General features: G+C 37.8%; 1 protein-coding gene across 4 annotated transcripts in view; it reads right to left on the reverse strand.

Annotated features, from left to right (window-relative positions):
* MAP2K5 (mitogen-activated protein kinase kinase 5) overlaps window positions 1–12,609 on the reverse strand; it is a 273,895-nt gene that overhangs the window by 79,476 nt on the left and 181,810 nt on the right. For 3 of the 4 annotated variants that reach the window (XM_003929694.4, XM_074392748.1, XM_074392747.1), the window contains exon 17: window positions 5,335–5,364. The exons of the other annotated variant lie outside the window; for it this stretch is intronic. In XM_003929694.4, the coding sequence (XP_003929743.1) occupies window positions 5,335–5,364 (30 nt within the window). The remainder of the gene's footprint in view (window positions 1–5,334; window positions 5,365–12,609) is intronic. 4 annotated transcript variants of the gene reach the window in all.

The following is a 12,609-nucleotide window of genomic DNA, read 5'->3' on the forward strand; positions in this document are numbered from 1 at the left end:
GGCAAAAGCTGGCAGAATAAATGAGAATTAGCCAATTGGTAGTAAAAGTTTCTGATCCCAAAGATTCGAACTTTTCTTTTACACTAGTCCTAATTATTCTATTTGGCCAGATAATGGTATTTTTTCCCAATAAAAGTAATCTTTTCCATATACTGCAATAATTTATTTGAATGCCATTCTTACGTGTTTTTAACAAATAACATCACTATTCACTATTTCTTCTCTTATCTTTTTGATCCTTTTTTACTACTTATCATCTTATTTGAAACAGATTTTTAACAGATAAACTTGATCATTACAAGAATATCTTGCTTGCATTTTATTCAAATAATTCTTAAAAACAGCTTAAAAAGCCGTTGGAATAACATCAAGCTTGCCATCAATCAAACGAAAAAATTCCGCTGGCGGTTGTATAAACATCAGATCAAGTCTGATGTCTTCAAGGATTTCAGAGTGAACCATAAAAAACTCCATTAACTTCTGACAAAGAATGCAAATTAATCACAACATGGGGTGAAATGAAATTAAAGGCTCTTTTCTAATCAATGACAAGGCAGGATGAAATATTTGTTACTCTCTCTGCACTCAGACTGCCTAGGATGTTTGCACTTCCCTTGCAAAGCCCCAAATGTAAGGTGTGAGTACAGATTCACCCACAGTCGCTGTTGAGCCCCCCTCCCCGCAGAGCTATCTGCTTACAAGTCGTGGAGACTCACAAAACACACTAATCATCTGAATCTCAGGTGCATCCAATTTGTTATTCACACTCTCCCATGCCAGTGAAAAGCCTGGCGCAGACAGATGCACCAGGAACCCTAAATGACAGTTTTGGCCTCCGGAAGTACGATCACTACAGCAAAATCTAGTACAGCCTCCAGGTGAAATGTCTGGAGCTCCATATGGAGCAGGGAAAATTAACAACAAGATGAAAATCACTGCAGCAGCAGGGAGTCAGAATTTTTGAAAAAAAAATGAAATTTAAAGATGAAGAAGAGAAGTAATAAATTAATGGGGTGTGAAAACATTCAAAGCTTTACAATACCAGGGGCACTATTTGCTCAGATTTTTTCCCTTTTTTTAACTTCAGGTCATTTTGATGTAATTTATTAACCAAGATCAGGAATTGTAGCCAAAAGAAAAACAGTATTTTTATACATGCAAAAAGTACTTTAAATACATTTGTGTCTGTATTATCTTCACTTTCCTGTGGCATCTTGCTTGCCAAATTTTCCAATGCCAGAGCTGATGCATCCCCTGAGAAGTCTCCTTAATGGATTTGCTATCATCCTAATGCAGGGCACTGTTGTAAAGTTTGAATGAAGGATGACAATTTTTAGCAGGCAATCCTTTTCATTTCTCCCAAATTATGGTGTCATTAAACAAACCATTGCCCACCATTATGTTTTTAAGTCAACTGAATTTGGATCTACATGATTAACTATACGCAGCTCCAATCCTTGTCTAGACCTTCACATCTTTCCAGATTACTATTAAAGCTAAATTGTTCCAGAAACTGAGAAACTGTTTCCAAGATAATTAAAAATGCAATTTTTCATTATCCTATTGCAGAATATGCTTCACAAGCACCCAGAATTTAATGGTGCTGGGGTCAGTGAGGGCTCTGGGGCCCTGTGGATCTGCCATTACTCCGCTAAATACATGGTAAGAAAAGCAAGAGGAATCCGGGGAACGGTCTTGTCACCATCTACAATGGCACAAACCTCCAATGCTCTTTAGCTTTTCTCATCTACAGAAGCGGCCTCCTTAGGGCAGAGAAGGCAAACTAGGAGAAGGGTTGTGGGGCAGAGTGAAAAGGAGAACAGGGGTATGAACAGCCAGATGAATTAAGAGGTAAAAGAGCCAGTCAGTTGGCTTATTTCCTGCAAGTCCTAGACCTAACTGTACCCATTCCTGCCTAAGGCAAGGTCCTTTGCCTCTTTGAGCCTGAGATGGCTCACCCAGAGGCTGGAAGTAAGTCCCTGCAGGTAGAATGTACAGTCTGAGGCAGGTTAACAGCCTGAGTCTGGAGCCCCGTATGGGAAGGGTGCTAGGTGAAGCCAAGACACCATTGTTTTTCCTATTACAGGCAGTAGTACTAAGACTGTGCTCCCAATCTTTTTTTTTTTTTTCTTTAGAACCCTACACTGCATGCCAATGAAGTTATGCAACCCTAAGGCCTAAAGGAAACTAAAATAGTGTTTCAGATAACAAACACCTGACCCACAAAACAATGCAACTCATATAGAATGGCTATCTGAAAAGAAACATTATCGCAACAAAAACCTGGCCCTTTAACCTTTATGTTGCTCCCAGGGCACTGACTGTTCCTAGTATCTTCCCAACACCTCTCCCTCTCTGAGCCCCCACCGGATACATACTGTGTCACCAGCAGGAAGAGGGGCTGCTAATGACTCTGTCAGCAGCACTGATGCTGAGCTGGGGGAAAGACAAGTCTTGAAGCTGGCCCCTCCTCCCAGCTTTACCCTGTGCTCATTTAATACTCTGCTCCAGTTGTGGCTGGCATGTTGCTAAGAACAGTATTTTACAACCTATGATTGATAGTTGGGAAATTCTGTTTTGTGCTGCAGCCCAACATTAGATCCAGGCAGGTGGCCCTTTGTACTTTTCAGAGTAATTTCATATCCGTAGTCTCATTTGATCAGAGAGGAAAGGTAGGCATTAGAATCCTCATGTTAGAGATGAGGAAACAGACACCTCAGAGTTAGAAAGCAACAATTAAGCCCTGTGGTGAGATTGTGGTGGCACCTAATTCTAATTCTAATTTTCTGGCTCCTGGTTCAGAGCTCCTTCCAATACGCCGCTCCTCTCAATTTGCCACTAGTAAAAAGAGCTCAGGTCTAACGCCCTGATTAGATTTTGGGTTCACAGGAGAAATTCCCTGGCACTGTCCCTAGCCCTAGGAACAATCAAATGAATGTGACCTTAAGGATATGTGAAAGGCTTTCATGTTTCTAGGACCAGACTAGTGAGTGGCACTTAGGATGAGACAGTTCTTAACTTCATAAACAGAACATTGCCCTGACCCTATGGATGCTTTCTAAGGTAGTGAGTTTCTTGTCACTGGAGGTGTTCAAGCAGTGTGCCTGTTTTTCGGAGACACTGTAGAGAAGTTTGATTTGATGATGTCTAAGATCCTTCTAACTCTGACAGTCTATGATTCACTCCTGCCTACTCCACTTGGGAGTCAAAGAAACCAAACCAGCCACAGTTTAACAGTGAGCAAATCAGCCATTCTGTTTGCCCAATTTATGAGGGGAGGCTATTTCACAGAGTGGGTAGGAGTTCAAACAACATAATGTGGGCCAAAGAGAATGTTTTTCCATAACTCAGCCTCTGTGACGCTATAAAAATATACATTTTTCTTCATGTGCTTTGTTTGAGGGCAAAAGGGAGGGGCAGGAAAGGCATATAAAAAGTATCCTTTCCCAATCTTCAGCTTATAGTACAAGCCTGTAAAATACATGCCAGCTGCACCAACTAAGTCATTAGTGGTTCTAGCAACAACGCAACCAAACTTCTGCTGAAAGACTTGGTAAACAGGTCTAATAGCATCAAAGCTTTTATCTATCATGATTCAAGGAATACAGTTGTGTTTCCCCCCCATGCTGGCATAAAGATTGTAGCTAACTAGGGAGCTGAGCATAGTACTAGAATTTTCCAACTTCCACTTGACTGATTAAATATTATATTTAGATATTCAGGAAAACCATACTACAAAGCCTCTTCTCAAATTCGACCATAGCCTTCATGAGCTTCACTTGTCAAACGCGATTGCAATCCATTTCTTAGACACATCACCCATCAAATCTCACTGATTAATTACTCTAGATATTAGGAATCTCAAGAATATCATTACATTCTCAACCTTTGCAACTTTTACTAGATGGCTTATAAGTTTTCTACTAAGATTTGTTTGAGAAATATATTGTATAGGGTTTGTGTGTTCATTTTCAAAATTTTAGGGGATTTCACAAATTGGCCAAACTGAATTGTTTAAAAATCACTGTCAGCCTAAGAAGCTTACCAAGATAAATATTCTAATGAGCTATAAATCCTGAAAATGTGATTTTAATTTGATGGGCTACCTAGAGCTAAGCAGCAAGACTACATACGCTAAAATCTCACTAAAAATGCTAGCACACATGCCAAGCAACTGCATTTTAGATTTCTTCCATAAGGAAAAGATTACATTTAAACAAAAAAGTCTACAAATTTCAAAAGTGAGACTAACACTCTGGAACCTAACAATTTGGACGATTTCTCTTCCACTTATCTGATGGCTTTAACTACGAAAGCAAAATACAAAGAAACGTTTCATTGAGTAAAAGGTCTTTAAATGTCCACATGAGTACCAGGAGAATTTGCTTAAAACTGCTTATAAAGATGGTAGAGAGAACGAGCCCCCATCCTATTATTCAATAACCATGTTTGTGATGCATCTGCATAATCTAACCATGCATAAATTAGTATGTGTAATACAACACTTATTTGCATAATAATAGCAAGTTAATAGATGCTTAAAGAGCAGAGACCAACACCACCTTTAAATCAGACATGCCTCCAGGCACTTTGACCTGTACAGACCAAGATGCCAGAAAAACAGTGAACATCAACCAGAGGAAAACAGTCAAACCATTCATTTTTCATCCCTCTAGACATTTCACTTATTTCTCTCCACACACTGGGAAATCATTTTCAAACCACAAAATAGCTTTATATTTTAAGTGCTAGTACGCTTCCATAATAAAAATCTTAAAGAAATTTTAATAAAGATTGGAGTCAGCAATACAAATAAAATGAACTGTTTTGTTTTCTTAGAAATGTAGACAGGAAAGAGCAAAATCTTTTTAAAGAATATGTTCAAAATTATACTTGTAAAATTGGGAGCCCATCTATTTGCCTAGCAAATGATGACCTAGATTAAATGCTTTTACCCTTTGTCTTAATCTTTTAACTCAAAAAATTTTAAGTGAATTTAAGAGCTTAAAAAGTGTATCAAGAAAAGGCTGGCTCTCTCCTCCATCCTCAAAATATGTACATGGTATTGGCCAGGAAAAAAAAATAATCCTGAATGTCACACAAAGGAAAAGCACAATGATCACTCTCAACCTTTAACAAAGAAGAAAAAAAATCAGGAGTTAAAAAAAATCAAAAATCAATAGAGACTTCTAAATGACTCCTTTAAGATATCACTTTTCAATTTAACAGGACAGATTTATTTGTATGTGGCTCAAATGTTCACAATTGCTCCCTGCACCTTCATACATAGGAATGAATGTCACAGTGGCAAACGGCAGTAATGAACAATCTTACCTGAGGATATGGAAACCTCCCAAGAGCAAGCTGGGAAAGGAAATAATATTTGTCTAGTTATAGATTTGCATGCAGGGCAGATCTCCTTAAGACAGACAAGTACTAAATTTCAGAAATGCATCTAGCAAATATAGAAAAGCTCACAACCTCAAATGTACAAGCTAAATTATGGCTGTAATTACATTAAGAGCTGTATTTAGAATGGACATTTTCAATGGACGATGTTGCAGCCCTGATAAAATATTTTAATAACAAAACATTATCCTTATGTGGTTTCCCTTAGTAATATTCTTGGCTGTATGGGCATTATTCACATTTACATGTGTGTGACAGTTTCTGCTAGACAGAGATGTAAAAACTCTGCTTTTCGTCTTGTAAAACGGGAACATTTAATTATTACTAGACCACAAAATTTTCAGTTACAAGTATAAATGAAGGGTTGTAGGAAGTGGGGAATGGACATTATTATGAAATTGAAAACTGCGCCATTATTTTTATCCATTTGTTAAAGTTTTTTCATCCATTTTCTACCCACCATTGGGAAAACGGCCACTTGAGGTTGTGAAGTCAGAACTGTAGGTCTAAGTCTGAAAGCTTCCAATCTAGCTTGATTTGTAAACTGCTCTGTTTCTGGGCCGATCACTTAATTTTGATCTTTGAATCCTCACTGTAAAAACAAAATGATCCAACTAGCAACAGGCTTGATATAAAGCAAAAATATATAGACCTTTTTCTGAGATGGGGTCTCGCTCTGTCACCCAGACTGGAGTGCAGTGGCGTGATCTTGGCTCACTGTGACCTCCGCCTTCTGGGTTCAAGTGATTCTTCTGTCTCAGCCTGCCGAGTAGCTGGGATTACAGGTGCACACCACCATGCCCAGCTAATTTTTCTATTTTTAGTAGCAGTGGGGTTCCACCATGTTGGCCAGGCTGGTCTCGAACTCCTGACCTCAAGTGATCCCCTGCCTTGGCCTCCCAAAGTGCTGGGATTATAGGCGTGAGCCATTGAGCCTGACCAAAAAGATAAAATTTAACAAACATACCAAAACTTATTTAAAGAAAATAGTGGCAAAACTTTGCAATTTTATGTGGCCCATCCTCAGTCCTGACATCATTTACACGTATTTGTAACTACTTTCAAAGCAGAATGACAAGATCAGGGATTTTAAAACTAATGGATCTACGAGAGTATCAACCCACTTCACAGATGAAAACCCAGAGTCCCATTGAAGTAGCTCCCAAACAGTTAATAACTGGAAGCCTAGGAGCTGACCCCAAGATTTGCAACTTAATCCAGTGTTCCTTCCAGCATATTACACTGCCTTTCTAGATTTTGAGAAGTTCTGCACTCATTTCAAAGACACTAACACTGCTCAAACATTTCTGAATTCCCCTTTTATAACTGTTTTAGAATTCTTTCAATTAACAGAATACCTAGTTCAGTTTATTAGTATTGCATCTTATCTTGGATTTAAAATTATACTCCTGAGCTTGCTCATCACGTAAATTATTTGTAGACTAAGATTTGAATAGCCTATGGATATTACCCAAACCCAAGCAACCTACAAATACCAAATATTTTGTTGCTTAAAGATGTTGAAGTTATCAAAGTTCTAAAACCAATATGAACAACAGCGATATAACAGAATAAACATTATGATTTTGTAACGTGACTACTTTGAAAAGGCCGACACTCATTGGCACATTGTGTGTGTATGTGTATATATGTATGTTTTAGAATACCGAGGTTTCATTACCTTGTACTCCTATCTTGTACACAAAATATACACTGATGTGTGTATGGATTTTGAAGATACAGCTATACTATCAACATTTCATTTGATAGATATTAATCTCTTCGAGTGTACACAATAAAAACATCACAAGATAGGGTGAAAGAGACTATAGATGTTTGCCAAACTCCCTTTCGAAGTTTTGTGTGATTATGTTTGTTGCCTACGTACTGGGAGGGAAAGGGGAGGGGCTCAGCTCTCCCATCCTCTGTCCCTAACCCACCTCCTCACAATACAGGTTTGTAGGTTTGCCCTACATTTGAAAATACAGTTTGTTTCTGGCCAGAGTGTGCACACTGATTCAGGAGGAATCACTATGGTCTACTGTGGTGGGTGAATTAGGCATTTGCAACAGCCTGCAGTGACTTAACAGGCATCACAGTGATCTGTGGTTTATGAGTTTTGCACATACTGCCATTTGGAGTTAGAAAACCAGCAAGAAGAGAGTCTCACACCTAAAAAAAAGCTAATAGCTTAATAATGACTGTAAAACACTGAGAACATTGTAGCTCAAGGTCCTTCCACAGGCATTGTACCATTCACTTGGGTATATGCTGAGCAGGTCATTAGGGACCATGGAAGAATTCTGTTCACATGGCTTAAAGGCAAAGGAAATTTGCCCACCACACATACAGTCACAATCTAAGCTAGCTGGCAGGTACCAACAATGACCACTGGCTCTTGCAATTTAAAGAATTAAGCAATAATAAATGGATGGCTTAAAAGGAGTGGGATACAGAAAAAAAAATATGAATTCTTCTCAATTCAACACAAAACTTCCAGTTCTACTTGGTCATTGTTCTATGGAGAGGCCAGGCTCCAGCCAACTTGGGAATATGCATTCATCCACTTGACCCTCTCTGTCATGACTGTACAAGGTAACAAAGGATGGCTGATGTCATTTGTTTGTTCTGTAAGACAATGCCATGCATGAGAACAGAGAGAAAACAGCGCAGTTTGGTCAGCTGGGAACCTCTGTGTACCAGTCTGCTTGGGAACAGGTGGCAGTGCTTGAACTGGTGAACTCATCATTCACGGGTCTGGCTTTGCTTTCATTGTTATTTCCTGACATCTTGTGGAACTTCAGTCCTATCTTTTAACTATGTTCCTGGGAGGACTGCTTGTAAGACATCTTGCAGGTCTGACCTCTTCAGAGTTAGAAGACAGTTCTTTGATCTTAACTAGTAGGTACTGCTGCAATTGCAGCATGTTGACAATCACTTCCTCTCTTACAGAGTGTCACCACTGGGCTGCTGAAAGACTTGGGGATCTATGCCAGTGAAAACAGGCAAGGGACTATTAGGCTGGCACTGAAAGTAGTCATTTTAAGGCCCCAGGAGAGGACCCCTGCCTTCTATGTATGTCCCTATCCTTCTAGGTCTAATGCAGCTACAGCGTTTATGTTCTACACTATTTGTCTTATAGAAAAGTAGAAGAAAATGTATAGCCAGGCTCTAGAACTTTTTTCATCAAGTTCTATTGGGAGGAGGTAAAAAAGAAAACAGTTTCTTAGTAGATACGGTTGCATGAAGAAAAAGTTCTCTACAAAAAGGAGACAGGTGTTGTGGCACATGTCTGTAGTTCCAGCTACCTGGGAGGCTGGGGTGGGAGGATCTTCTGAGCCTGGGGAGGTAGAGACTGCAGTGAGCCTTGAGCATGCCATTGCATTCCAAACTGGGCAACAGAGTGAGATCCAATCTCAAAAAAAACCCCACAAAAAAAACCAAGTGGTCGATGAGGCTGTCAAAAGTCAAAATAAACATCGAATCCTTATGGGGAGGAGGGAATACATATGCTCCAAGTGCATATTTCACACACAGGCAGACCTGGAGCCATTCTGTATCTTTTACCCCTACTGGTCTATTAATCTACTTGCATTTCCCCAGTTTTTATTGTCAAGGTATTATAAATTAGGAAACTTACAAAAGAGAGTATGTAATCTTCTCTGAAATGGCCTGCAGATATGTCACTGTACTAAATGTGTTTCAGATTTAATGAAGCTTTAATGTCCTTTTTAATTTTGCCTGTTTCTGTATCACCAGGGGTCGGGCAAGGCAATCAGCACTCAAGAGGGTGGTTTGGTTTAAAACTAGGAAAAAACTCATTTGCTTATGAGTTGCACTGTATTTTCTTAATTAAATTTACTGAGTAAAATGGTTTAAGTTCAGCCAACCAATGACCTTTGTATGTAGATTTAGATTTATAAATAGGTTAACAGTTAAGGAAAGAAAAAAAAAAGAATCACAACAAAGCAAACAGATTAGGGCTAAGCCAATAGAAATCTTCGCTCTCTTTATCATCTTTACAAAAGAAGCATTTAAATATAGGCAGCTTAAGTCTAGTTTTTTTTGTTGTTGTTGTTTTTATTTTTAAAGTATACTGAAAAATGTAGACACACATAAGTGCCAGCAATTCATCAAATGGGTCTCATATCCTTTTCATTCCCAGGAGGGGAGAAAAGCTCACATCATAAAAGATTCGGAAAAGCTTTATTTATCTGAGGCCAGGGGGTGGAGGTAGAGATGAGGAATTCTATTTAATATTAAATTTAAAAGTACACTTTAATTCCAAATACTTAAGATTTAGCAAACTGCTGCAGACTTTGTTGTGGGATGTTTATAACATAAAAGACAGAAAAAGAATGATCTGAAGTGTTTACCAGTTGGGAATATACTTAAATAGCAGTAAACAACTAACATCTCACTCTAAAAATAGGGCTGTTCCTTAGTGTCATCTTACTGACGCTTGACTTGTCCAACCATAATCTACAAAATGCTTTTCAGTGAGCAGCATTTGAATATGTTGGATTTCATAATTTAAATGACAAATATATTTGTATGTGTGTCATAACAATTGCCAAACATATAACACGATAAAAACCTTGGTATTTTAACAAAAAGAAGTTATTTATTTACCAAGCAACAAAATGGCATTTGTTAATAAAAATAATTACTGTCATAAAATCATAAATGACAAAGAGAAAACAAACATTGTAGCCAGAAAACAAGTGTAGGACAAAAAATTCAAGACATGTTTTTGGTTATCAAGTCTCCTACTCAGAATTATCAACTATGCTGTGGGAGTAGTTTTAAATTTACAGTTCTACCGAAGAGCACTGGATTTTTTTATTCTTAATTTAGACCTATTCTATGTTTCTCGGCATAACTGCAAATTGAAAATAAGCATTTCCAATATAGCCAGTGATCTAGCTGAAGGACAATTTTATAGTCTAAAATGTTCTAAAATTTGTTCTTAATTACCTTGTGCACATTTTACACAATTACATTTCCATCTAAGGATTTTGCATTTAGATTGTACGTTGCAGTTAAACCTTCATTTTATAGAAATGCAGCAGCCACTTTGGAACATTCAGACACAGGGAAACTTTAAAAAATCAGACTTAACTACTGGATTACATAAAATTCCCTAGGTGAGTTTTCATCCCAAGACCAATTTACACAGTCCTAGAGAAAGAGTTTAAATCATCTGAAACTATGCTGGTGAAGAGCCATCATAAATATTAAATACCTCAAAATCTACCCTATGATTTTACTTTTTTCCCCATGTATCAATTTCACTGTTCTCTTACTGAATGGTTTAAAAACGATCCAAAGGATATAACAGCAATTTACCAGTGTTAAAGTGCTTCGGAGGTTAAACTGACAACAAAGAACACAGAAACACAAAGCCTCTTGAAGTAGGGTTTCAATTAAATGTGGAGGATTTAGTAACGCAGGGCCAAAAAAAAAAAAGAGTTACAAATTAATTTAATCTTCTGCCTATAGTTTGCAGCTGCACTCCAAAGTGTCTGGGGCTTAAGAACAAAGCCTTGAAAGGCCTCAGAGTGAGGAAAGCTTCAATTTTTAATGTATAATGCCATTAGCTGATAACTTGTGGAATCTGCAACCCCTGTGGAGGGGCATAAGTGCGAGTAACAGAGACTGATGAAGTGACATATTTGTTCATGTCTAGAACTATGAGGAAGAGGATTATTACTAACACCATCAGGCCTAACAGAAACATGCCCTAATAACCTTTGGGACCCTCCACATTATCAGTTCTCACTACATCAAATATATTAAAATTAAAATCTAATTCACTTTAATTAAAGACAATTAGTTTGTTTTACTATTGTTTAACTTGTATGATATTATAATACATTTATAATATTATGATATTATAATACATGCAAATTAAAGATGGGATAATAAATGTAATGAAAGCATCAAACTGTGTATATCCTTACATCTGTACTTGGTGAAATTAGCTTATACTGGTGTCTGTTTAAGGAAATTCAAAGACACCATCATTAAAAATGATGAAGAAATACTTTACTCTCTAGAGAATACACTGAAACCATGCATATTTTTTCCTCATTTGATTTATACTTATTTTCACAAACACTTTCCTATAAACTCTAAGGATTTCTTCAATGCAAACAGAATTATGGCCCAACAGAGGCACCAGAAGCATAATTAATTTGCTCAAAGTCATACTGTAAGTTGCTGGCAGACCTTGTTAAGAACCTAGGAACACGAGTTCTACAGATGTTTTGGTGATGGCAAAGGACCCTGTCTGCAAAGACCTCACAGACTTCTAGTGCAGTGGGTGAGCCACAGGAAATAACTCATTGTGCCTATACGAAAAGTACCAAGTACCCTCTGAGAGCTTGTAAGTAATGTTTCTTCTTTTTGTAGAAACAGCCTAAATCTGAGGGTCCCATCAGCAGTGCTCCTTAAGGGGTGCCAATATTAAAAAACAAACAAACAAAAAACATCAATAACTACTTGTCCTCACCAAAGTCCGCTGATAGAAACTTACTTAAGGAGCCCAAACAATAGCACAAATAAATAAATCAAGCACTTATCTATCATTCAGAAGGTCCTATATTCTGTCCCAGATTATTAATAAGGCAGAAAAGACAGCATTACAAATAACAAACTGCAAATCCTGCACATGTACCCCATAACTTAAAAAAAAAATGTTTCTAATACAGCACGTTTTTTAAAAAAATAAAAAGAAATGGGTTTATTACAGTAGACACTTAAACAGGGAGAGGGCAACAGTAATTCACAAGTACAATATCCTAATGCTATTCCTTTAATTGCTTTATTTGTTTCACTGTTAAAAATGATTGCTTGCCATATAGCCTAACCGTGAATGCTGAAAAGCGTGATACATTGAGGTCTCAACCTGGGCAAACTGTACCTAAACTTACACTTTATTGCAGCTTAGTTCACAATCTTCACCTAATATAGGGTTATATCCCAGTGCAGCAGGAGGATAAATCATCCTGGAATATTACTCCGGCAAAGTTTAGCTGTGACTGGAGCATATGTGCTTTCGAGCCACTGAAGCAAAGGCCCATAAAATACACTAATTACTGGAAGTTATGGTCACTGAGTGATTGATAGCACTCTGCAAGGCAACTTCCTCATTTTCAGCTCTTCTGACGGGGCTCATCCGCCACATAGCAATTATTA

This window comes from Saimiri boliviensis, chromosome 2, assembly GCF_048565385.1.
Source record: "Saimiri boliviensis isolate mSaiBol1 chromosome 2, mSaiBol1.pri, whole genome shotgun sequence".
Classification (NCBI taxonomy): Eukaryota; Metazoa; Chordata; class Mammalia; order Primates; family Cebidae; genus Saimiri; species Saimiri boliviensis.